Below are 25,891 nucleotides of genomic sequence, written 5' to 3' on the forward strand. Positions count from 1 at the left end.
GCAGCAACACTGAGCGGGGGCCAGCATCCCCGCAGCTGGCAGGGTCGGGCCCAGGAGGCAGGCTTTCCTCCCTCACTCCTTCCCCCAGGGACAGAAGGCCTCAAACGCCTTCCCTACGGGCTCTGGGGGTGAGGGCTCTGGCTTCAGGGATCATAAACACTCGTGGCCCCAGCACCGTGGACAGGGAGTCCGGCCGAGTGGGCTGCGTGGGCCAGCCTGCAAGGTGCGGTCCTCTCATCTCGGCGCCCCTCCCTCTTCCCACCGGACCCCTCCCGGCAGCACTCACTTGCGGATCAGGGCCTTCATGTCTCGGAGCCATGACGTCCGGGCCTTGAGCTGCCCCCCGAGCTGGTCAGCGTGGCCTCTCTTAGTGGCCGGGACCAGGACGAGGATGAGCGTTCCTGTGATCATGCCCAGGATGGGGGACACCTGGTGGGTCAGGGTGCACCAAGTTAGGACACCAGGGCCCAGGCGTCTTTGTCTCTGCTGCACCTGGAAGGGGGAGCAGGCCAGCCACGCCTTCTCTGGGCCCCGGGCTCCTCCTCTGGGCTAGTATCTGCCCAGCCTTCCTGACTGGGCAAAGCCACTGAGGGTGAGGCTAGCATATGGGGCTTGGGGCCTCAAAATGGGCTGTGCCGACCAGGGGCAGGATGGGAGAGAGGACTGAAAGTGAAAGGGAGAGAGGGATGGTCAGATGGATGGAGGAGGGAGGACAGATGGCTGAATAGTCGGAGAGATGGATGGATGGATAGATTGCTGGGTGGATGAATTAACACATGGAAGGACAGGAGGATGGATGAGTGGATGAGTGGATGGGTGACGAGTGATGGATGACGGGTGATCGATGCAACAAAAGGAAGACAGGTAGGTGGGCAGACACATGGAATGATGACTGGGAGAGGAGAGTTCCTGGAGACAGGGAGCCAGATCCCAGCTCTTGCCCCCCTCCCTGGGTCTGGGAAAGGTTCCCAGGCCAGCTCCTCACCCTGGTGGTGGTGGGGCACTGAGAAGGGGCTGGCTGCGCATGAAGCTTCCAGCTAATCTATCAGGTAGCTTATCGTTTGGGAGGGGTCCGTGTGGGTTCCAGGAGAACAGAGGCTCAGGAGCCCCTTTGGGTCTTCCCTGCATCCTGCCCGGCGTCGAGAACTGAACCTCCGAGGCCCCAGGCCTCCCTCCAGATGGAAAGGATACATCTTGGGAGTCTGGATTCCAGTATCCCCGTTCCTCCACCAGCTCATGAGAACAGGGAATCTGTACCCACCCCCACCAGGCCTGCGAGCCCATGGTCTGGGGAGTTCCTCTCCACTCGCCGCCCCCATCAAAAAATTCCACGGAGGCTGCTTCCTTCCTGCTTTTGAGGAAAAAACACTTTGTCTTAAGCTTCCTCTCCTTCACAAGACTGGGGATCTCTGTTTCCTCTGATTGCACTGTCCTGGGGCCTTGGCAGACTTGTGCTGAATCCTCCTGCAGGACAGGAAGTGGCTCCAGACCCCGGGGCGCTCACACAGAGGCCTCAGCGCAGCCCCTGCCCAGCACCGTGCCACGGCTCAAAGCAGGAAGTGCCGCCGTGAACGTGGCATTTCCTTCGTCCTCACAGACTGGGGCCCCTGAGTGGGGCGGGTCTGGCACCCCTCACGCCTCAAAGTGAACTAATAGAGAAGAGCCCAGGCCCGCGAGGTGGGAAGCCTGGCGGCTGAGGCTCTGTCCCTGAATCTCTGGGCGACCCTGGGCAACGGCTGGTCTGGGGGTGTCCTTACCCGCAAGGCCCAGTGCCAGTCTCCGGCCGCCTGCTTCACGCTGGAGCCGGTGATGTAGCCCAGGCCGCTGCAGAGAGGATGGCACGGTCAGGCAGGGAGGGGTAGGGCGTCGGGGGCAGGGGATACTCCCCAGTCTAGGAGGCCACCAGCCCCCGCCCCCCAGCCAGCCAGGGAGCTGGTCCAGGCGCTCCTCAAGGCTGCCTGCCCACGTGTTTAGGTCACAGAGGGCCAAACTCCAGGGAGAGGGAGTGGTCAGAAATCCGAAGGGACCTGGCCCGGATCCTCACCTGCCCAGAGGGATGGCGAAGTAGAAGACAGACAGCATGAGCGTGCGCGTGTTCTTGGTGAAGAGGTCGCCGATGATGGTGGGCGCGATGGTAGAGTAGCTGGCCTCACCGATGCCCACCAGCCCGCGGGACAGGACCAGCAGCCAGAAGTGCTGTGGGGAAGGGCGGAGAGCGCTGGGGGGGCCCACCTGCTCCCCTGCCTGCGCACCCCTGCTCCCCGCTTTGCTCCCTACCCGCGGCAGGGCCCAGGAGACAGGAGAGAGGATGGAGCCCAACCCCTGCCTCAGCAACGACTACACCCCAGGCCACTCTGGGCCTCAGTTCCTGCCTCTGAATAGTGGGTCTGACTGGGTCTAGCTGGCCCAGTGCTGGGATGGAGCTGGACTTTCAGGAGCTGAGAGTTGTAGGTTTAGGCAGGGGACGTAAGCCTGTGTCTCCACTGCCACCCCGACCCATTGGGAGACTTCCTCCCTGGGTTCTGGCCCCATCTTGGGAGCCTCAAGCCGCCCCTACTCTGTGCCCCATCCCCTGACCAGGCAGCTGGGCTGGCCCTGGCGGCACTGAGGACTCAGTGTAAATGGAGAGTGGGCAGGGCAGCCCAGTGGGCTCAGTGCCCCTCCCCCATGCACACATCAAAGAGCAAAGCCCAGCTACGCTGGGAAGGGTGTGGCCATGCCAGCTGCCAGTGGTTCTACCCCTTTGATGTGGACCCAGCCCCTCCATCCCCCCAGCTGCCCAGGGCCTGAGAACCAAGCCTGGTCATTTTTCCCCAGCCCCACCCTGACCACCCATCCGGCCAGCATTGCCCACATCCAGCCCTCCTCCAGGTCTCCCTGTTTCTGCACTTCTCTTTCCCGGCCCTCTCTCTGTGTCACTGGTCCTGCCCATCCATCTCTGCACCTCTCGTTTCCATAGTTCATTCGCTCTCACCCTCCATCTCTGAGTCTTCCTTCTCCTGGCCCCTTGCCTGTGCTTCTTTCCCTGAGAAGCATCAGCGCACAGCCTTTGTCTATTTTTCTGTTGGGTTCTTTGTCTTTCTTGTATTAGTTTCTGTTAGCGTTTTATATATCATGGGAATTGACATTTATTAGATAGGTCACAAATACTTTCCATCATCTTTCTTTCCACTTTGTTTATGGGGAGTTTCATCATACAGAAGCTTTGTGTTGTTTAATTTGATGCTGTCCAAGCTGTTGATTTTCCCTTAATGGCTTCTGGATTTCACATCTTGCTCAAGAAGGGCTAGTGCATCCCAGAATGATACAAAAATATTCTTTTATCTTTTATGTTTGTTACATTTGAGAAAGAGAATGGGAGTGATTTCCTTATTCTCTTCTGTACAAGAGCAGGCAGATAAGACCTCTTTGACAAGGGATCCCATTGATCCCCACTCCTCCCCCAGGAACTGGCTATTTTGTGCATTTGTCACGACTTCCTCTCTACCTTTGCCTGCACATACACGTACCAAGGAACAACATTTAGTGTCCCCTGTGTGCTCTCAAAAAATAAACATAAAAAGACCATTCCTGGGACTTCCCTGCTGGTCCGGTGGTTGAGAATCCACCTTCCAATGCAGGGGACGTGGGTTCGGTCCCTGGTTGGGGGACAGGAGCCCACATGCCACAACTACTGAGCACGCGAGCCACAACTAGAGAGCAGCCCATGTACCGCAACGAAGATCGTGCGTGCCACCCGACACAGCCAAAAGTAAAATAAATAAATATTTAAAAAAAAAAAAAAAAAAAGACCATTCCATGCATCTTGTCCCACAACTTGATTTTTTTCCCTCATCTTTTGGAAACCCATTTCAGCTGGTTAATATAGATCTAGTTCATTCATTTGCTGCTAAGAAGATCATAGTATGAATACATCCCATTCTATCTGGGCGTCCCCCAAGTCGAGGTCATTTAGTTTTTTTTCTATTACAAAACTTGCAGCAAACATCCTTACATGCACCTGTCACTTTGTGTCCACGAGTTGGAGTTTCTCCCTTCGGCATATACCCCCAAGTAGAAGGCTGGGCTGTGGGGTGTACACAGAATTTTACAAAATCCTGCCCCACTTTGCCCTCCAAAGAGGCTCTACCAATTTACACTCCCACTAGTAGCTTGAATAACACTTGGTATTGTCAGCCTTTTTAATTGCCGCCAATCTGATGGGTGTGAAATGGTAACTCACTGTTGTTTTAATTTGCAGTGCCCTGATTACTCAAGAAGCCGAGAACCATCTCTTCCTACATATGTTGCCTGTTGGGGGATCTTCCCCTGGAAGTGCCTGTCACTATCCTTTGCCCATTTTTTTCTACCGGGTCGTTTGTCTTTTTCTTGTTGAATTATAGTTCTAGATTTTTTTTTTTTTTTTTTTTTTTGGCTGTGTTGGGTCTTTGTTTCTGTGCGAGGGCTTTCTCTAGTTGTGGCAAGCGGGGGCCACTCCTCATCGCGGTGCGCGGGCCTCTCACTGTCGCGGCCTCTCTTGTTGTGGAGAACAGGCTCCAGACGCTCAGGCTCAGTAGTTGTGGCTCACGGGCCCAGTTGCTCCGCGGCATGTGGGATCTTCCCGGACCAGGGCTCGAACCCGTGTCCCCTGCATTGGCAGGCAGACTCTCAACCACTGCGCCACCAGGGAAGCCCTAGTTCTAGACTTTTATGGTTTGCTTTTTACTTTACTTTCACCTAGCTGGGATTTATTTTGAAGTATGGTTAGAAATACAGACCATACTTTATCTTCCATCCAGATGGAGAGTCAATACTCCCAAAACCATTTATTTGAGATGCAACTTTCATCCTCCACTCAATTCCCATAGAAAGGAGGACTCTATTTCCTTGATCTCTTAGTTTATCCCTCCGCTGTTTTCATTAGAATAGCCATGTTTTGATAACGGATAGGACAAGAGCCCTTTCATTGTTGTTTTCACAATGTTCTTGGCTGTTCCTGGGCACTTTCTCTGCCAGATTTACTTCAGAATCACATTGCCAAGGTCCACCAAAAACCCCCATGGGACTCGGATTGTGACTGCAATGAACTCATAGATTAATTGGGGGTGATCCGTCTGTCTCTCTGCCTCTGCTCATCTTCTCTCCCCATCTCTCCCTTCCTTCCACACACCCAGAGTGGGGCCCAGCCTTGACATCGTGGTCCTGTACTCACTGGTCAATCCCAGAAGCAGCCCCAGAGGTCAGATGATGAGGGGCCTGGTCAGGGGCAGGACAAGACCCAGAGGGGGTCCAGAAGCTTCTTCTGGTCCAGTCCCCATTTTTGACTGTGGCCATCAGGCTCTACCTGACGTTCTAGGCCTGGGGTTTTGTTTTTTTTTAATTTATTTTTGGCTGCGTTGGGTCTTCATTGCTGCGCGCGGGCTTTCTCTAGTTGCGGCTAGTAGGGGCTACTCTTCGTTGTGGTGCGCGGGCTTCTCATTGTGGTGGCTTCTCTTGTTGCAGGGCATGGGCTCTAGGTGCACGGGCTTCAGTAGTTGTGGCTCGCAGGCTCAGTAGTTGTGGCTCGTGGGCTCTAGAGCGCAGGCTCAGTAGTTGTGGCGCACGGGCTTAGTTGCTCCGTGGCATGTGGGATCTTCCCGAACCAGGGCTCGAACCTGTGTCCCCTGCATTGGCAGGTGGATTCTTAACCACCACGCCACCAGGGAAGTCCTAGGCCTGGAGCTTATTACCTGGCCTGACCCTTCTCTATGAAGCTGCCCCGTGAAGCAAACTTATATCCCCCAAACCTGCTAGTTCTCTCTGCCCTCACCTCCAGCCTCCTCTCAATCAGTGTAAATCTGACTCACCATTGCCCTTCTTCAGACTCTTCCAGGGTCCAGCACTTCCCTCAGGAGAAAGCTCAAGCCTTCCAACCTGGCATTCAAGGCTCTCCATGACCTGGTGCCTGCCTTCCTTTCCAGCCAAAGCACTCGCCTCCTCAATCTACCAACACACTCAACCATTTCTGCCTCCATGGGGCTGCTCCCTCTGCCTGTGCTATCTTCACCAAGAGGCCTAACCTCCCTGTCTTGCCTGCCCAACTCAACTGCCACCTCCTCCAGGAAGTCTTCCCTGACCACATGGATGTCAGAGACTGCTCTCTCTTCAGTGAGGACTTTCAGCACTTTGCTTATCTTGAAGGCTCTGAACATGGGAGCTCCTGTCACATCTTCCCATCCCCAGGCCTGGGTGCTCCCAAGGCCAGGGTCTCCTCCTTTGTCCCCTAGGCTGAATGCTCCCTGAAGGCAAATCCTGGTCTTCTCCCCTTCTTTTCTTTTTTTTTTTTAAAGATTTAATTTTATTTATTTTTGGCTGCTTTGGGTCTTCATTGCTGCGTGCAGGCTTTCTCTAGTTGCGGCGAGTGGGAGCTACCCTTCGTTGTGGTGTGCGGGTTTCTCATTGTGGTGGCTTCTCTTGTTGCGGAGCACGGGCTCTAGGTGCGCGGCTTTCATAGTTGCAGCACGCGGGCTCTAGAGCTCAGGCTCAGTAGTTGTGGCACATGGGCTCAGTAGTTGCGGCATGCAGGCTGTAAAGTACAGGCTCAGTAGTTGTGGCGCATGGGCTTAGTTGCTCCACAGCATGTGGGATCTCCCTGGACCAGGGCTCGAACCTGCGTCCCCTGCATTGGCAGGCGGATTCTCATCCGCTGCGCCACCAGGGAAGTCCCTCCCCTTCTTCCTCTATCTCCCTCTATAGTAGCCATCACGTGATTGTCCGTCCTCTGCTTGAAGACCCCTAGTGACGGGACACTCACTACCTCTCAGAGCAACATATCTCCTCATTGGAAGAAAGAATAGAAATAATGATTTGTTGAAACCTGCCATGTGTCAGGGTCTGGACATTCATGAGTTCAATTATTTCTCACAACCACCCTTCATACTAAGAAGTATCATCCCCAATTAAAGATAAGGAAACTGAGGCTCAGAGAAGTTAAGTTTCTCCAGATCACAAAGCTGAGTGGGCAACAGAATTGGGATATTCAAATCCAGAACTGTGGGAGCCAAGTGAGAAACATCTTCTTTCCTGGGAATTCCCTGGTGGTCCAGTGGTTAGGACTCCACACTCTCATTGCTGAGGGCCCGGGTTCAATCCCTGGCTGGGGAACTAACATCCCACAAGCTACACGTTGTGGCCAAAAAAAAAAGAAAGAAAGATCTTCCTTACACTGAACTGATGTTTGTCTCCCTAGGACTTTGACCCAGGGAGTTGGCTGATGGTCGGACAAAGAGCAAAGTGTGTGAGGCCTAGAGAAGGGTAGTGACGTATCTAGGGTCACACAGCAAGATGACAGCAGAGCCAGAACTAGAACCCAAGGGTCCTGACTCCTTGGCCAGACTTGCCCCGCTGATCCTTGCATCCTCCCCAAATCAGAAGCAGCTCAGAGAGAGTCAGGATGCCACACAGGGCTGTGATTCCCTCTGTTCAAGGCCAGCAAGGGGAAAGCCCAATCGGTAGGGCCAGTGTATAGAAGTACCCAAAGACCCCCTCATCCCACCATACTTGGACCCAACAGGCTGGAACCCCAGTCTAGACTAGGACAGGTCAATCAGACTTGCCACCCGCTGGAGGAACCAGGACACACGGACGGGATGAGCAGGAATGCCGGGTGGAAAGCCCGGGCAGGCCTCACCTGCTGCGGAATGAAGGAGCTGGAGAACGTGACGGCCGACCAGAAGAAAATCCCACAGCTGAGGATCACTTTCCTGTTGAAGCGGTCACCCAGGTAGCCAAAGATGGGCGCAGCCACCATGAAGCTGCAGATGAACACTGCGTGGGGAGAGGAGAGCGGCAGGTGTGGCACATGGGTCTCATGGCTGAGCCCACCCGCCCAGACCACCCAGCGAGAGGCCAAGTGCCTGCTGAGGAAGCAGCCGCTGCCCGAGAGGGGCAACCTCGGCCAGACCTGGGCCCAGGGGAGGCGGGACAGGCCCTCTGGGTTAGGAGACTCCAAGACTCCATCCTCCTCAACGCCCAGTGGCAGGTGAGCCCTTCGGGTACTTTTTAAAAGAGTAAAGATTATTCACTGAACATTTTCTACTTGTCAGGGGCTGTGCTAGGGGCTCACCACACAGCATCTTGTGTACCTTTCCGACCCCCATCCCACCTCACAGATGGGGAGACACACAGAGAGAAGTGACTTGCCTAAGGCCCCACCGGTAGTAAATGTCCCAGTGGGGACTTGACTCCCTGTCTGACTCCAGAGCCAGTGTTCCTTATACTTTGCCATGCTACTCTCCTTATTATACTTGAAAAAGAGGTTCAGAGAGGGAAAGGGACCTATCCAAGGTCACACAGCAAATTGGGGCAGAACTGGACCTGAAACCCCCAGTCTCATACCTGCCAGATCACACAGCCACCCTCACTCCCAGCAGACTGCAGAGACTTTCCTGACATTTGGAAACATTGTCATTCATTTGTTCATTCATTCATTCGTTCACTCATTCATTCATCCATCCTTTCATCCATTCAACAAAGACCAAAATTCCTAGACTCTTGGAGTTTTCATTCTAGTGAGAAACAATGAAATAAAAAATATAGTATGTCAAGGGGTGACACATGCTAAGGAGGGAAAAAGGGCAGAAACAGGAGATAGGAAAAGTGTGTGAGAAAAAGAAAACAGATGTTAAAATTTTAAATAGAAAGGTCAGAGGTGACATTTCAGCAAAGACCTGGAGGAGATGAGGAGACAAATCATGCAAATAGTGGGTTGAGAACAGCAAGTGCAAAGGCCCTGGGGCAGGAATGTGCTTAGCATATTTGTGGAACAACAAATAGACCAGAGTGGCTGGAGCAGAGGGACCCTGGGGGAAAGGCCAGATGGGGTGGGGCCTTGTGGCTCACTGTGGTGACTGTGGCTTCTACGGGTGAGAAAGGAAAACACCAGAGGATGCTGAGCAGAGGAGTGATGTGACCTGGTTTTGTTCTTCCAGAACAACAGAGCAGCAGAGTCTCAGCGGACCCTGTGGGGATGGCACTACCAGTATGGGAGGGGCCTTCGAGGTCCCAGGGGGGATAAAGAGTCCAGCAACGCAGGGTAGTCGCTAGGTCATGCGGGGAGGCAGCCCCTGATTCCTCCTCCTGGAAGGCAATCCCACAGCTGACGGGCAGATGGCCAGACAAAGGCTGGGTGGGCAGATAAGATGGCAGGCCAAGCTAAACATTCACAGGGTCTGGCTGTTCCCTCACAGACCTGAGCCCCTAGGAGAAGAGATAGAGGGAGGGGAGGAAGGAGGCAAGGAGGTGAGAGCAGGCTGGGCTGGAGCAGCGTGACTGTCCCTCACTTGTCCCAGGGAGCAGGACAGTGAGCGTGTATGGGTGTGGGGGGCAATCTTTTAATCCCAACTGTGTGACTGGGGCCTCGGGCAGCATCAGCAGAGAGGTGCACAAATCTGGGCACCAGAGACGCAGTGCCTGGTCTTGAATTCAGCTCTATTCCTTCCCAGCTGGGTGACCTTGGGCAGGTCACAACCTCTCTGTCCCTCAATTCAGTGGTGTGCTGATAAATGTTTAGCAACTGGCTCTCCAAAAATGAGGCGGGGGGCGGGGGGAGTCCTGATGTGTAGTGTTTGCCCGTTTTCATGGTGCAAATACTCCCACCATGGTCTGATTTCAAGCTACCAATTCACATTGTCACTAATCAGAGCTGGGAAGACAGATGCAGTCACAGAGTTGTACATAGAGTATTTCTACCACCTAGATCCAACAGACATAAATAACCTTAAGAACATAGATAATAGTGAAAGGTAGCAAAATAATTAGGGGGTGATGAATTCTGAGTGTTTATTACCTTTGGGTTTTTTTTTTTTAATAGCTCTTTGGAGTATAATTATACAAAGTATAATTGTATAATTGCTTCACAATACTGTGTTAGTTTCTGTTGCACAACAAAGCGAATCAGCCATATGCATACACATGTCCCCATATCCCCTCCCTCTTGAGCCTCCCTCCCATCCTCCCTATCCCAACCCTCTAGGTCATTGCGAAGCACCGAGCCGATCTCCCTGTGCTATGCTGTGATGTTGTTTAATTGTAAGTTTATATAATTTAGTTTGTAATAACGCTTGTGCTTAACAACCAGCTCACACAATTCCTGAAAATTTAACAATCAACTCTCATGAACCTAAGCCACCTCCAGCGCGCCAACTTCCTCATCTGTAAAAATGAAGATAAAAATAGCAACTCCCTGCTTGCTCTGAGCACTGGATGAGACAATGCGTGTAAGGTGCTTAATGCCACGCCCTGCCCAGAGTGGGTCAGCCTTGGTCAACACTGGGCCCTTGTTTAGATCAGTCAAGGTAGAAATTATTTCCTCATATCTAGAAAAAGAATTTTTCCTGCTGGGTCTGTCTCCCAGGACCTGCCTGAGATCAGACCAGGATATGGGCTGGAAAGAGATTTCAGTCTCATCAGGACTTAAACATGTTCGGGGAGAAGGAAGAATTGTTCCCTCTATGCCTGTCTGTATTAGGTGAGGAGTGGGCAGAAAGAATCAGAATAGGAGTTGCCCCCCTGTCTGGCCAAGGAGCAGACCCTGTCCATGGGTTGCCCAGCTTAAAGAGTTAAAATGCCAGGGAACCAGCAAGGAGGGCCAAATCCTACCAAGACAATGAAGGGAGGCTTCATAGAGGCAGTGATGGCAGAGCAGGGCATTGAAGGCTGCATAGGAGTTCACCGCGATGATACTACGTAAAATCAAGTATACTAAAATATAAATTACAAATCTTATAAGACTGTATAATGGTTAATGAGGCATAATGCTTATTGTTAATAATAATTGCAGTTACCATTTATGCAACATTTATTATAGGCAAGGCCCAGGGAGGTGCCCTGGACATAAGCACAGATTATCTCATTTGATTCTCCCTATTATCTTCATCTTATGGAGGGCACAGTAGAGGCTAAAAGGAGTGACATGACACAGTTAGTGTATGGCTAAGCCAGAATTTATACCCCAATTTGACTCCAGAGTCCTTGCTCTAAATCACACCACAGGCGGCCAGGCTGGGAAGGCGGAAGATCCCAGCTGATGTTCCAAAGGTCAGAGAAAGTTCAGTGTGTGTCGGGGACAGCAGGAAGACGCGTGAGGCTGTAGGCTGGGAAGGTGATAGAGAGGAAGCAGTGGGAGGTGAGGCCATGGAGGGAGATCGGGCCCTAACCCCTAGTACCAGGTTTGGTGTTAGTTAGAGGGCAGTGGAGATCCACAGCACACTGTTCTCCCCCTTCAAGGAGGAGCACTGGCCAAGCCCCCACTGGGTGGGTGCAGAGGGGCTGAAGGAGGGGAGCCAGGCCTCGGCCAGACCTCAGCCATCCTGGTCCATCCCTATCATCCTGTCCACAGCAGAACCGGAAGGCAGCCCCCCTAGTGCTTTCCCCGCTAGCTTTCTGCCTGCTCTTCTGGGTGGGCAGAGGCACCCGGGACTTCAGATGGACTCCTGCTGGGACAGCCACACCCCATCCCCACCCCTGTCCCGCCAAAGGTCACCAAGTCCCAACCTGAGTTTTACCATCTGTCCCATTGTACAGCTGGGGCCACTGGAAGGTGGAAGAACTTGCCCAAGATGACACAGCAACCCTCCCGACCCTGGACTCTCTCGTCTCTCAGGGCTTTCCCCTTGGGGACAAGGGAACCCAAGGTTAGCAGGGAGACACAATCCATCTTTCCAGCCCTCCCTTCTGCTCTGGGGAGCCAAGAGAAAGGACCTCTCCCGGCCCTCAGGGTTGTCACAGGCCAGCAGAGAGGCCTGAACACAGCTAGGTAGGGCCTGGAGGTAAAAAAATTCCTGGCAGAAGGAACAGCACAGGGGCTTCCCTGGTGGCGCAGTGGTTAAGAATCCACCTGCCAATGCAGGGGACACAGGTTCGAGCCCTGGCCCAGGAAGATCCCACATGCTGCAGAGCCACTAAGCCCGTGCACCACAACTACTGAGCCTGCACTCTAGAGCCCGCGAGCCACAACTACCGAGCCCGCGTGCCACAACTACTGAGGCCCGCGCGCCTAGAGCCCGTGCTCCACAACAAGAGAAGCCACCACAATAAGCCCCTGCACCGCAACGAAGAGTAGCCACCACTCGCTGCAACTAGAGAAAGCCCGCGCGCAGCAACGAAGACCCAATGCAGCCAAATAATTAATTAATTAATTAATTTAAAAAAAAAAAAAAAGAAGAAGAAGGAACAGCACAGGCAAAGGCCTGGACAGGTGACCCATGTCCCAGATGGGGGCACAGAGCCTTCTCCAGCCAGCGGGAAGCTCTGCTGAAAATAAAGACCACCCGGCCTAGAAGCTTCCTGGGCTCAGCACCCACAACCCCACAGTCTTTGTCTGGTGGAGGAGAGCTTTCTGGGCAGACTGGCTGCCCCACCCCTGGTCTCGGCAGGGCCGGCTTTCCCGGCACGAGGACATCCTGTGGTCGGGGTGTGGGGAAGCCCTCGGTCAGCTCACGTGTGCTGAGCCCACAGGTCTGGGACAATGGAGCCGCGGGCAGCGAGCCAGGGCAGGGGGCAGGGCCGCGGAGGGCCGAGTGGGAGGAGTCAGAGCCCCTGGCTCACCCGGAGAAGCTGGGGCTGAGCCTCACTCCCTCCTCTGCAAGATGGGTGGTGCGCCCCTCCTCACAGGGCCGGCACGAGGTCATCAAGGAGACAGGGCTTGGGCGGCATCCCTAAGGCGCCACCCACCTCTCACGGTGCTGGCTGAAGGCCTTCTCCCGTGGGCCTGCCGAGGAGGCCAGCACCCAAAGCTTGAAACGACTCCCGCTGAGAGTTCTGTGCCCCTGCAGGCAGCCCCCCGACCACCCGCATTCCGAACCCACGGAGCTGCTGAGAAGGTGGTCCTGGAGCAGGAGCGGGTGAGGTCTGCGCTGGGGGAGCCCTGAGCCCCCAGACTGTGGCCTTGGAGCACACGTCCAGCCCCACTTCAGCCTGGGCTGAACCAGGGCTATTTTTACAAAGTCCGGATCCGGCCAACTTGTTATTTGGAGGAGACTCGCCACCCTCCACATCCTGTGGGCAGGGAGGGTGCTCGGGCAGGCGTGGGGTGGGTGGGGTCAGGCTCTGCCCGAGCACCCTCCCTGCCCACAGGATGGGGAGGATGGAGGCCCAGGCCGGCAGGATGATGGGGAGGACCCAGAACAGCCGGCCCCATCGGTACCTGGAAGCCCACCAGACTCAGAGCCCCTTCGGGAAGAATGGGAACTACTCCTCCTTCAAACTCCGCTCAGAATATAAACCCCACACTGAGGCCTCAGGGAGGGAGGTTCTCGGGCCTCCCTTCTAACAGGAGGGTCCTGCGGGGAGAGCCACGGGGGCTGCCCAGCTCTGCCTTCAGAACCTGAGTCTCTGCCGAAGCGGGAGGATATTGCCAGGCTGGCCAAAGTGAGGAGGGAGCAAGGCCAGGAGGAAACTCAGTCCCAAAGCAAAGGCGCTGTCTGGTTTCAGTCTGAGCTGGCTCTTCCTCTGTCCCCACTCTCCCCCTGCCCCCGCCTCCCAATCCTGACACTTCCTCCTGATGCCACGAACCCCAGCCCTGAGTTGGTCCCGAGGGGAAACAGCAGGGGCAGGCCCAGGCCGAACTCTCAGCCACCCCACGCTCCCCGCAACCCTGTCTCCTGGCCCAGCAGCTCCTGGTGCCCACAAATAAGCAGGCACCCCAGCTGTCAGCCCTGGCCCTTTGATCTGGGCAAGCAGCAACACCTGGCTCTGACCTTACCAGGGAAGAGCCAGGTGCCTGTGGCCGAGGCCAATTACGTGACTTGCCTGGTAGCCCATTGAGTCACATCCTGGTCTAGCCCACCTGGCTTCTTGGCTCAGTTGGCCAGAGAGGCACGGACACTCTGGGGAGCCATCCCAGCTGTGCCCAGGGTAGGTGGTAGGGTGAGGGCCACAGAGTAATGACTAGAGGGTCTCAGAGAGTGCTGGGAACTCTCACCATGGCCCAGAGGCACCCACCCCGAGAACACTGAGATGCCAGACACTCAGGCACCTGGGATAAGCCTCACCAATCCAGCGGCCATCTGTGCCCCCATCCCGAGCCAAGAGGACCTCATACACAGAAGTCCCAATGCCAGGCCTGCTACTCTCTCACCATGAGACCTTAAACAAGTCATTTCCCCTCTCTTGACATCTGTCCTTCCATCTGGAAAGTGAAGCTGACCAAAGGGGGCTTGTAGGAGGAAGACTCAAACAAGGTGATGCTGTGGGTGATTTATCCCCCTCCGGCCAGGTCGCCAGGGATAAGAAGGACACAGCCTGGGACATAATTGAGGCAGCGCTATGACCCTTGCAGCCCTCCCATCCGCTCCCTGGGCAGCTGCACTGGCCCTGACCTCGATCAGTGGGAGTTGAATGGAGGAGGCCAGAGCAGATCAGTCAGCAACGCCAAGAGCAGGAGGGGGATGAGGCTCGGGCTGGGTCCCCAGTGACTCAGGGGCCACGGAGGAGGGGGATGGGCAGCTAGGCTCCCTCCTGCACTTCCCTCCCCAGCTCGGCAGCCTGGTCCCTCCCACACTCCCATCCGGCTTGAACTCTGTCTCTCCAGCTGTAAGTGCTGGTCACTGCATTGCATGGAACCCAGGAGGCTGGAGGAACCTGTCCCAGGCCCCAGGGCAGGATGACTTGCTCTGACCTAGCCAGGGAGGCCAAGCAAGGGGGGCGGGGAGGAGCCAGCAGAGGGGCTTGGGCTCACATCCAGGGTGGAGGTGATGTCTGCGGGGGCAGGGACCTGGGCGCCCTTAGGAGGAGCTGGACGGCACAGCCCAGCCCTAGTCCTAGCTCGGTTAATTCTCACGTATTCGGGCTGAACCCTGGAGCTTTCATCTCCCCTCTCTGAGCCCCAGAGGCCCCATCTGGGAAATGAGGATGGGCACTGAGCCTAGCTGAATGGCTGTGGCTCAAGGAGGCCAGTGGAGGCCTGGCACGGGTGCGTGGTGGAATGCCACCCAGACAGGTCAGGCAGGTTCCTGGACAGAGCCAGCCTCTCCGCCCCTCCCTCCCAGGAGAGCCCGGGAGGGGACGGGGTTCCCAGGGTGGAATGCAGACCATGCACCTTCACAGCCACATCTAACTGGGCCTCACAGCCAGATGGACTGCAGGACCAAGGGGAAATCAGGGCCAAGGGAGCTGGCCAAACAGCGAGGTCAGGGCCGAGTCAGAACCAGCCCTGGGATGTAATACTGGCTCTGAGTCTCTGCCCAGGCCTGAGGGTCCTGCAGAGGGCACAGCCGGCAGGGCCACAGCCAGTGGAGGGCCAGGAGCTCAGGTCCTACAGGACTACATAGCAGGCAGGGCAGCCACAAGGTTGACATGGACCCTGGAGGGAGGGGCAGAGGCTGGAATAACTGCTTAATCACCTGCCACGCTGCCCTGGCCCAGGGGGCCTCCCCACCAGTCCCAAGGCTGGGCCCCGGGGGGTGAGGGGCCGAGAACCTCAAGCCCAGGTCTAGTCCGGGACCCAGGTTCTCAGGCTCCTGCCCTGGGTTTTCGAGAGGCTCCGGGGCTGACCAGCTGGAGTTTCCTGTTTTGGCATCTGAGAGGCGATTCCCAGGTTGCCTGCATTCCTGCATCTCACCCACAGCCCCTCAGGGCAGGTGTTATTTGCTTTGTTTCACAAGAATAGAAGCAGAGGCTCGGGGAAGCGGTGCCTTTTGTGAGCGGCAATTGTGGGATTTGGACACAAAACTCACGCTCTTTCCAGTGAGTCAGGACCAGGGAAGAGACAGGCAGGGAATCCCCACCAGGTATTAGAAAGCGGGAGGGGGGCCAGGGCGGGAGGTGGGCCTCACCTGACTGCAGCAAGCCGGCGCCTCGGTCCTTGACCCCAAAGTGCTGCTGGATGTCCAGAAGGACACCTGGGAGGAGAAGACAGAGGGTGCTTACTGGCGACGCCTGACGCCCGGGTGCCCCCATTCGCACACCCCACCTAGGTGACCCTCAGCCCCAGCCCAGCCCTCTTTCCACCTTGCAGGGCCCAGCCTGGCCCCATCTAGAGAACCCCACCCTGCCGAGTTTAGCCAGGCCACTAGAAACCCTGGAGGCCAAGCTTCTACCCTGAGGTGCTCCCACTGGGCATAGGACCACACCCCCTCACTCGGCCCGTGTGGGGTCCGATGCACGGACAGGCGAGGCTCCTCCACGGTTACTCGGCCCGGCGGGGCAGCCAAGCCTCCTACCAGCCTGGGCCTCTTGCCCATCTGCAGCTCAGCCCCAGACTAAGTGCTGGGACCCCAGACGTGGACCCTGCCGTCAGGGGAGACCACAAAGCCCCCAGCCCGGAGAGTGGGTGGGCAGCCACTGAAAGCTGCCGGAGAAGCCCCCTGGCCAAGGAGAGGGCGGACAGGGCTCACAGGCAACACAACACCCGCTCACCTGCACGTGTGCACAAGCACATGCTCCCCCAGCTGTCCTCAGGAGAATAACCAGGACTCCCAATTTTCTGATGCAGGAGCCCAGGGGCAGAGGGAAGCAGGCGGGGCTCCGGGCCTGCTTTCCTGGGGGAAGGGGAGCCCTTGAGGCCATGTCTGCCCTTCTCCCAACTCCCAGCCACCTCTGCGCTCTCGCTCTCGTTAGGGCTTTTTCAATCAAAGGGGGGCGGCAACCAAAACAACTAGAAACGATCGACAGCTGTGGACAGACCGAGCCGTGGTTGTATAGAGGCCAGCAACTGCCCAGCCCCCTCTGACCTCATGCAGCCCTCAACCAGGACTCCGGGGTAAGCCCAACCCCCAGCCCCACAGCTCCCAGGGCCCCTGCCTCAGCTTATCTGAGGACAGCAGGAGGCTGGGCCACAGGCCAGAGTCCCCCTGACCACTGCACATCTGCACTGAGAAGGAAGAGGGGAGAAAGGAGACAGGGCCTGTCTCAGGAGCTCCCCACGCAGGGGACAGAGGAAAGGACCAGGACCCTGCCTTCGGGGAACTCCCAGAACTATTCGACATGATGATGATGATGTCAGCATTTAAAATGATGATGGTTTGTATTATTAAGTGCTTCATTAGTTTAACCCTCACACAACCCTATGAGGCTGGTACTATCATCTCGCTGGATAGATGAGGAAACTGAGGCACAGACGGGTAAGCCACATGTTCAAAGTCACACAACAGGGAAATGGGTGAAAGTGGAATCTCCAAACACAGTACAAGGGTCCCGTCCAGTGGCTGGGGCTGGGGAAGAAGCCACTGTCCCCCCACCCAAGACCCAGGCATGGGATGCTGAGGGATTTCCTGTTCTAGCAGCCTGACAGCCAAGAGCAGCTGGTCTCCTCCTTGTTAATACCCAGAGTGGATTCACCATAATTACCCATAATGAAGAGGCTGTGTGAGACCCAGCTAATGACTTAATAACCAGGGCGGACTGTGACTTTACCTTGAAGGCAGAAGCCAGGGGCCGGTCCTGGGCCTGAGGATGGCAGGTCCACCAAGTGGGATCTCCGAGGTGCCCCGACCCGGCCTCACAGGCCCTGAGTTCGATCAGGTCCTGTGGGTGGCATGGCTGGGCCCGACCTTGGGGAGCCACCCACGCTCACCTCCCGGCCTCACAGCCCGTTCCCAGTCCTGAGCCAGGGCCTCTGTAGCCTCCTGATCCGATCACATCCCTCTCTTGCAGCATCACCGTCACCTGTGGCTCCCCTGGCTTCAGCAGGCCGTGGGGGTGCAGGTTCAGCCCCGCCAACCCCACCCTCCAGCCTCACTTCTCAGGACACCACCCCGCACCCCACACCCTCGCCACCCCAAACTACTCGTGGGCCCCTGACTACACACCCTCCCTCTTCTTACCCTGGTGCAATTTTGTTGGCTGAGCTAATTCTCGCCATACCTTCAAGACTAGTTTAGATGCCTCCTCTTCTGGGAAGTCTTCCCTAATTTCTCTCCCTCCCACCACCCTCCATAAGCTAGTTGCCCCCACTCTCCCCTGTCCATCCTTGTTTTAACACTTGTCACACTAGGATTAGTTCGTTCTACAGAGAAGACACAGAGGGACACGGATATGAGCTCCTTGGACTCACTGTGGCCGGGAGCAAAGAGCCACTAGTTACCGGTTCCTGCTAAGTTCCAGGTACTATGTGAGGCTCTACAGAGGGTATTTCTATCCCTGCTACCCAGGTTTATCTATGACTATCATCCCCATTTTACATATGAGGAAACTGAGGCTCCAAGAAATGAAATAACTTGTCATACAGCACATAAGATGTCAGGGTGAGATTTGAAACCGGGTCTATTATCAAAAACCAAAGCTTGTTTTTCTGCCACACAGCCTCTGCGTGGTTCACTCTTGCCCCCCAGCCCGGGGTCCGGCACACAGCCAGCCCCCAGTGACTGTTTCTGCCGTGGATGCATAGGTGGATGGGCGGGGGCCTGCCTCTCCCCCCACTAGATCATGAGCCCCCTGAGAGCTGGGACCATGGCAAGTCATCTCCAGAACCCAGGACAGAGACCATCACAATTTAGGCATTGGGTAGACGGAAGGATGGATAGAGTCAGGAGATGGTAGGAGGGTAAAACTCCCCCTGGGCCCTGCACTGTGGGTCCCCACCCACGGCCATATCAAAATGGTCATGATAAAGGCGGCATGTGTCCACAGCAAATCAAAACACTCTTGCTTCCTCCCCAAGACACATCCTAGCCATCTGACTGGATGCACTCCCCCACCCATGACTTTAAGGTCCAGCATTTGCCTCTGCCTCCAGGAAGCCTTCCTTTTTTTTTTTTAAGATTTTTTTTTTTTGATGTGCACCATTTTCAAAGTCTTCATTGAACTTGCTACAACACTGCCTCTGCTCCGTACTTTGGTTCCTTGGCCCTGAAGCCTGTGGGGTCCCAGCTCCCTGACCAGGCATCCAACCCAAACCCCCTGCACTGGAAGGCGAAGTCCCAACCACTGGACCACCAGGGAAGTCCCAGGAAGCCTTCCTTGACTTCCTCTACTGAACAGAGTTCCTCGTAAGGGGGAGGAATATTTCACCATATCCAGATGGGCATCCAGGGTCCCTGGGAACTCCTGAGCAGTCTAGACCCCAAGGCACAGGCAGCTTTGGATGTCCCCACCTCAGTACCCCCCGGCAACCCAGTCTTGGGTCCAAGGCCTGAGTTCCAGGCAGAAGGCCAGAGAAACCCTTCCAGGGAACAGGGCCTCGTACAGGCCGTAAGACCCTAGGTCAGGCCCTGCCTGAGCCTTTCTCGGTTGTTTTCCCTCTTCGAGGCCTGCAAAGGGCCACGGCTGCAGGCGGGTGAGACCCCACTGGCCATTGGCACGGGAAGCGTGTGTCACAGCAGCCTGGACTGTTGTCTCAGATTTTCCTCTGGGCTCCAGGCAGGCTTGGACCCACACACCCCCTCCCTTCTTCACCACAGCCTTATTTTTAGCCTCTTTCCTGGAGGCTGAGGTTTAGTGGGTCACAGGACGGGCCTCACGCCCAGCAGCAGCCTCCTCCAGCTCAGACCAAGCCCACTCTACCAGCCCCACCAGCCCCAGCAGCCGGGGGCGGGCAAGGTGGGGCTCCCACCACACCCGCAGCCCCCCTCTGTCCCACGGCCACAGCTCCCGATCCAGGCCTCTCCAGGCAGTCACCCCAAATCCACAGCCACAATCGTCCTCTGCCCACAGGGTCCTCCTCCCTGAGCCAAGAAAACATTCTGGAAAAGCAGGAGCACCTGAATTTTCTTACCCATTGACCCTAATTACACCCCTCTCAAGCCTCCAAGGGGCTCGCCTCTTGTCCGAGGCCAGCTGCCCCTCCTGCCCCCCGGGAAGCTGGCCCGGGTCAGCCGCTGGCTTGAGCTGTGCTATCAGCATCTCCCTCACTCCTGTCTCCTGCACACCAGCGCACAAATGTGCTCACCCCTCTCTCATCCTGGTGGTAAAAACAGCCCGGCCTCATCCCCCCTGCCAGCCGCTCTTTCTCTCTCCCCCCTTCACAGCTGAAGGTCTTTTTTTTTTTTTTTTTTTTTTAGTTCCCTGACCGGGGATTGAACCCAGGCCATGGCAGTGAAAGCACCGAGTCCTAACCACTGGACCGCCTGGGGATTCCCACAGCTGAAGTTCTTAAAAGAGTTCTCACCCCTCCCCAACTCGATGTCCTCATCTCCATCCCCGCCTGAAGCCAACTGCCTTCTGGTGGCTCAACCCCACAGGCTCTATCATGTCTCAGCATCCCAGCCACCTGGACCCCGATTCCACGGCTCCACCACCTACCTGGTCCACTCCCCAGACCAGACACCTGGGAGTCGGCCATGACACCCCCCTCGCCTCCCATGAATGGGCCCCAACGATTCTCTCTCTCCTTCACCAACTGCCTCCTCCCTGGACTCCCTGCCTCCAGCCTCTACTAGCCCATCCAGCATCCCTCCTGCAGCCTGACCACACAAGCACTTATCAACTTCCTATTAAGTCCTGGGCTGGGGTTTCAGAGACCACAAGACAACCTCTGGACTCAAGGAGCTAAGGCCGTGGCACAGTGGTTGTCAACTCTGGCTAGGGCCCAGAGTCACCCATGAGGTCTTCAAAACCCATTGGCCCAGGTCCCTGGTTCAGTAATACTACTGCTAACAACAACAATAATATGGGTGTTAACGTGTACTGAGTGCTTACTACATGCCAGACACTGTTCTGAGAGTGTAACCAAATTAGGTCATTGAGGGTGGCTTCCCAGTAGAGCTTAGTGGCTCCCTATTGCCACCCAAATTAAGCCCAGACTTCTTCTAGCATTTGAGGCCTCCGTGCTCCAGGTCTGCACAATCACCCTGTCTAGAAGCCAGAGCCAGGAATCTATTAACACACTGCCCAGGTGATTGGAAACCACTGGCCTGGCTGGTCTGAAGCCCCTGTGACTCACATATCATGGCCCATAGGCCTCCAGGCCTTGACTACAGCCGTGCCCTCTTCCTGGACTGTTCATCTCCACCTGCTAAGATCCACCTCATCCAGGGCCCAGATCCAAGGTCATGTCTATCAGGGTGTGCCCACCAACTCCCTCCTTTGGGGCTCTTGTTGAGGAGGTGCCTGTAACTTTGAAGGCACCCGCAGAGCTGGATGGAACCTGGCCCGACTCACCCATCTGGCTGGTCACAGATGCAGTGATCCCCCATCACTGCTGGTCCTTCAATAGCCCCTAGAGGAGCCAGGTCCAGAACCCAACCTGCTGACATCACAGAGTCCTCAAAAAGGCCAAGGTGTAAGAGGAAACCCACACTGACCTCAGGACCCCCCAGTTCAGACCAGCCTCAGACGCAAGGTTGGGACATGATCCTGAGGTCTCTTTCTGCCTTGTCATCCAGGGCAGGCCACCTGGCGCTCACGTTCACTCCCCAGACACAGCCATCATCACCCCATGTCTACCCTACCTCTCTCAGAGCAGCAGGCAGCATAGCTGAATTTCCAAGAGCATGGGCTCCAGAGCCAGACCATCGGGGTTCAAATCCTGGCTTCTCCACCTTCCCTGCTTTGTGACCTTAGGCAAGTTCCTTAAACTCTCTGTGCCAGTTTCCTCTTCCGTAACAAGGATTAATTTTAAGATCTGCTTTATATGGTTGTTGTGAGGTTTAAATGGGTTGATCCATGTAAAATGCTTAGAATGGTACCTGGCACATAGTAGGTAGTCAATAAATGTTACAAACGTTATCATAGGTCATCAAGATCATCATGGGGCAAGAGCCCCGGCTGTGACCAGTTCCCAGAGAACGGGAATTCCCACTTCAGCGTTCTTTTCTCCCACATGGGGGCAGATGGCTGGAAAGACAGAGCCTAGGGATCTGAAGGGATGGGTGATGCCTGCCATTGGCTGCTCCTTCTTGGAGGGACCCTGGTTCCCCTATGGAGGCCTCAGGGCTGGCTCACTCTGGAAGTCTCACCCCTGCTCCAATGCAGGGCCGCAACTCCCACCCCGGTAATTATAGGGGCCTGAAGGCCTGGCTCTGCTGACCTGGCTCTGAATGGCTAAGGCTGGGAAACCACAGCCTGGCCCCGCCAGCACCCACCCCCTCCTTCCTGAGCCTAAGGGGGATGGGCCAAGGCAGTTCCTCAGCCAGAGACCCGGCTGTCAAGCACACTCACTTCTACCTGCCCCAGAGCTTCCACAGGGCAAGACCCTCCCCCCGTCCCCCAGGGACAAACTGAGTGACCTACAGGAGCATCTGGCCCCTATTCTGAGCCTCAGGTTGCCCATCTGAGATTGACCCAGGATCCCTATACATCCCTACTGGGTCCATTCTAAATCTTAATCGTGTTTGTTCTACATGTGCTAACCCGCCTACCCCCATGCCAGCCTACAGACCTGGGTCATCTGTCAGGACAGCTTAGTGGTCATCTCTGCAGGGACCATGAGGATGGGACCCCTGGCCCACAGCCTCAGCCCCTCAGGGAGGCCCCACCCCCTCCCTAGAAGACTTAAACTCCAGACTTGTCCCCATAAAGAGCACCCCATAGCACCCTTCCCTACCCAGGGCCCTGCCCACAGACCCCCCCAGCCCGAGGCGAGCAGAACCACCCCCAGAGCTCAGAGAGCCCTCCCTCCCCATCCCCCCACCCCCATTCCCACCAAGCCTCTCTGCCCAGAGTGGGCGGGGACAGGCAGCGGGGCCTCTGGCCTGTGGTTCTGGTCTATCATTTGGGGCCAGCTTTCCTGGAACCAGACTCGGCCTTAGCAATTTGGGGGCTTTGCAGGGCCACTCCTTTCCCATCTCAGCCTCCCGGGCCCTGTTCTGGCTCAAGGACTCCTGAGACCAACAGGGGCCGCGGACAAGGTGGCCACACCCTTATCATGACCCATGGAGGGTGTGGCCTGTGTGGCCACAGACCCGGGATAAGTCCAGGGTATGGGGGGAGAGAGGGTGGGAAGAGATAAGAGACCTCAGAACGGCGTGGCTCAAGCCCACGAACCCTCAGCCTTCTCCCTGTGTGCTGCTCCAGTGGCCCAGGCGACCAGCGACTCCCGCCCCCGCTTCTCAGATGGAAAATTGAGATTCAGGGGGCGAAGGAAACAGGCCACAGAGCCAGGCAGGAGCCAGGCCGAGCAGACCCCCTAAGCGCCCCGACCTGGCCTGTGCTCCCCACCGCACCCCAAAAAGCACCAGAAAAGAGGTTGCAGCCAGCCCCTTCCCAACATCCACACCAATCGCCCTCACCTGGGTGCTAGAAACAGTGTGTGACCAAGTAACACCCTCCCTCCCCAGGCACGGCCCTTTACAGTTTACAAAGCATAATGGTGCTCCTTGCTGCCTGGGACCCCATTTGCAAGTCCATGCTGGGCAGTGAAGGGACCGTGAAGACCCCACGGAGCTACCAGGCTGTGAGGGTAGACCCCAGCAAGGTCTCTATGGAGGCAGAGAACTGAGGGCAAGGCAGGAGGCTGGGACCCCACCCCTAGCCTCCAAGCTCTGGCTAGTGCATCAGTCCTGCTTCTTTCTTGCTCTAATATAAATGCTTCTGCCCTCCGCCGTATCTTCCCTAGGGCTCCTTTCACCAACCACTCCCAACTACCAAGAGAGGGCCAGGCCCACAGCAGACCAGCGCTCTGCTTCACCCCACCTCGCAGTGTGACCTGGGACCAGCCCTTGGCCTCCAGTGCCCTACCTGCAGAAGAGACCAGACGAAGCCACCACAGTGCCCTCCTGCATGTACAGGAGCCATTCTGCCCAGCATGGGGCCAGGAAGCCCCATTGTCAGGGCTGCGGGCTGGGCAGACAGGGACCACATTGATCTCTGCTCCCCCTTCCTTCTCAGAGACATGAGGCCTCCAGCTCATTGTGTGCCCTAGTCAGGACAAAAGGGCAGCGCCGGCCACCACAAGAGAAGCCCCAGCCTCGGCTACAGGGGCCTGGTCCTTGTCCAGGGTCGTTCAAACCTACCAACGCCCCTTCAGCCCAGAAGGATGGGCTTTGGGGACAGGCAGGGCTGGGTCAACTCAATTCTGCCACTCAGTCGGCCAACAAGAGCCAAACCCGTGCCAGCCCCCCACACATACTGGGGACACAGAGATGACCAGGTTCAGCCCACGTGAGGCTGAAGGGAGACAGTCACCCTCTATGGGGGTAGGTGCCGTGATGGAGGTGGACAGAGTGAGGGGGATGTGGGGAAGACTTCCTGGAAGGAGGGCAGAGACACCACGGAGACCCGGCAGCAAAAACTAAGGTTGGCCGCTGCAGCATCTAGGGAACAGTCCTGGGTCGTCCTGGAAAAGGGAGGCACAAGCAGAGCCGAGCTCCAGAAGACAAGAGTCCCTGAGACCAAGTCATGCGCCCCATACTACCCTTGGGAGCAACACCTTGACCACAGAAAAAGAGGAACGAAATCATCTATTGTGGTTTCACGGCTCAGAGAGGGTCAGGATCTGCCTCAGGTCACACAGCAATTCTGATAAAGCCAGGAGTAGGAAGCTCAGCCCAGGAGACTGTCAGGGCCCAACCAGGAGCCCAGCCCCAGGGGCCTGGGGATCAAGACAGTGTCCTCTTTGCCTCCTTTGCTCTCATCCCCCTTCTACCCTCAGTATTTCAGGGCCCCACACCCAGGCAGAAACAAAGCCACTTCCTGTCTGGGGAAGGGATGTGGAACTCCTCCTCTCTGAGCAGCCTCACTCTCAGACCAGGCTGTACCCTGCAGCCTTCCTGCCGCATTCACACAGGGAAAACTAAGGCACAGGCTGCGCCAGTCACTGGCCCTGGGTCCCAAATCAAGGCAGTGAGTTTCAAAGCACTTCTCTGACAGGTCAACGGCACAGCAAAAATGCTGTTAGAACCAGCCAGAGAGTGGCCAAGGAGGAAAAAGGAGCAAGGAAATGGGCTGCTGGCGGTTAGTCACTGGGGCACTGGCATTCCAGGCCAGCCCAGCGGTGCACCTGGACGCTGACCCACCAGACAGGCATTCTGGAATGTGGCCCTGGGACACCCCGCCCTGCAGACCTTACATAGTGCTGACTTGGTGGTGGCCAGGGCAGGGCCGCTCAAAGGGACAAAGCCACCTGAGGGGGCAGGGCGGGAGTGGTGTTGATATCCTTATCGACAAAGATAGACACGGAGCTTGAGGACTAACCTGGCTTCTACACACTCAGGTGACTCTGTAAAAGGCCCAGAGCTTCTGTTTCCCCAACTGTCAGCTCTGGACAGCCTCAACCAAGCAGACAGAAAAAGAGCTAAAAGCCCGTGCCTGGCAGCCCTTCCTGCGCGGAGGCCAGGTGTTTGGGGAAGCCCCCAGTCCCTGCCAGGCCTGTGTTCCAGGCTGGGTCCCTGTACTCCTCTCTCCTTCTGGGTTTGTGTTAGTGAGTGGTTGCCATGGATACCGGTCTCAGCTTCTTTGGCAGAAAAGGACTCCCCCAGGGCAGGGCTCTGCCTCTCCTCACCAGCCCCTGCTCCGCCCAATTTCAAGTGCCTGGTCTGCCAGGGGGCTGGATCAAAGGGAAAGAAACTAGGTCTCATGAAGAGAACAGGTGTCCCAGAGAAGTTGGGGGAGGATCTCAGCTTTCAAATAGTTATTCTCCAAACGTGAACAGGGCCTGCCCAGCTCCCTCTTGCTGGGCCTGGTTCCAGGAGCAGAATGCGGCCACCTACACCCTCAGCTCTGCTTCCATTTTACAGATGGAAGATTGGGAGCCCATGGGCACAGGCAGCTCCGGCACCAGGATGTAGAGCTGGTAAGAGGAGACTCAGGACCCTCGCCTGAGAGGCTCCTTCCTTCTCCTGACCTGGCAGCCAGGAGTGGGTTCCGAATGGAGAGTGGGTGGCTGCCAGGCTCATAGGGGCCATGGGAGCAGGAGCCACGTGCCCCAGGGGAGCTCAAACTGCTGCTGTTAAACTGAGCTGAAACTCATCTGCCCAGAGGGCTTCTGCCCTGGCCAGCAGAGTCTCCGAGTTTCCAGGTCAGAAGCAGGGGGTATGCTCTGTCCTCCCCCTGAGAGAAG

General features: G+C 56.4%; 1 protein-coding gene across 5 annotated transcripts in view; it reads right to left on the reverse strand.

The window, feature by feature from the left end:
• The window catches only part of SPNS2 (SPNS lysolipid transporter 2, sphingosine-1-phosphate), a 35,561-nt gene that overhangs the window by 5,648 nt on the left and 4,022 nt on the right, over window positions 1-25,891 (reverse strand). For 3 of the 5 annotated variants that reach the window (XM_057535947.1, XM_057535945.1, XM_057535942.1), the window contains exons 2-6: window positions 15,792-15,857; window positions 7,649-7,785; window positions 2,045-2,196; window positions 1,758-1,824; window positions 287-429 (exon numbers count right to left, since the gene is read on the reverse strand). In XM_057535947.1, coding sequence (XP_057391930.1) covers window positions 287-429; window positions 1,758-1,824; window positions 2,045-2,196; window positions 7,649-7,785; window positions 15,792-15,857 — 565 coding nt within the window. Of the gene's footprint in view, window positions 1-286; window positions 430-1,757; window positions 1,825-2,044; window positions 2,197-7,648; window positions 7,786-15,791; window positions 15,858-16,374; window positions 16,412-25,891 lie in introns of those variants that run through there. The other 2 variants (XM_057535946.1, XM_057535943.1) reach the window with 2 other exon arrangements.

The sequence above is a fragment of the Balaenoptera acutorostrata genome, chromosome 20 (genome assembly GCF_949987535.1).
Source record: "Balaenoptera acutorostrata chromosome 20, mBalAcu1.1, whole genome shotgun sequence".
In the NCBI taxonomy this organism is placed as follows: domain Eukaryota; kingdom Metazoa; phylum Chordata; class Mammalia; order Artiodactyla; family Balaenopteridae; genus Balaenoptera; species Balaenoptera acutorostrata.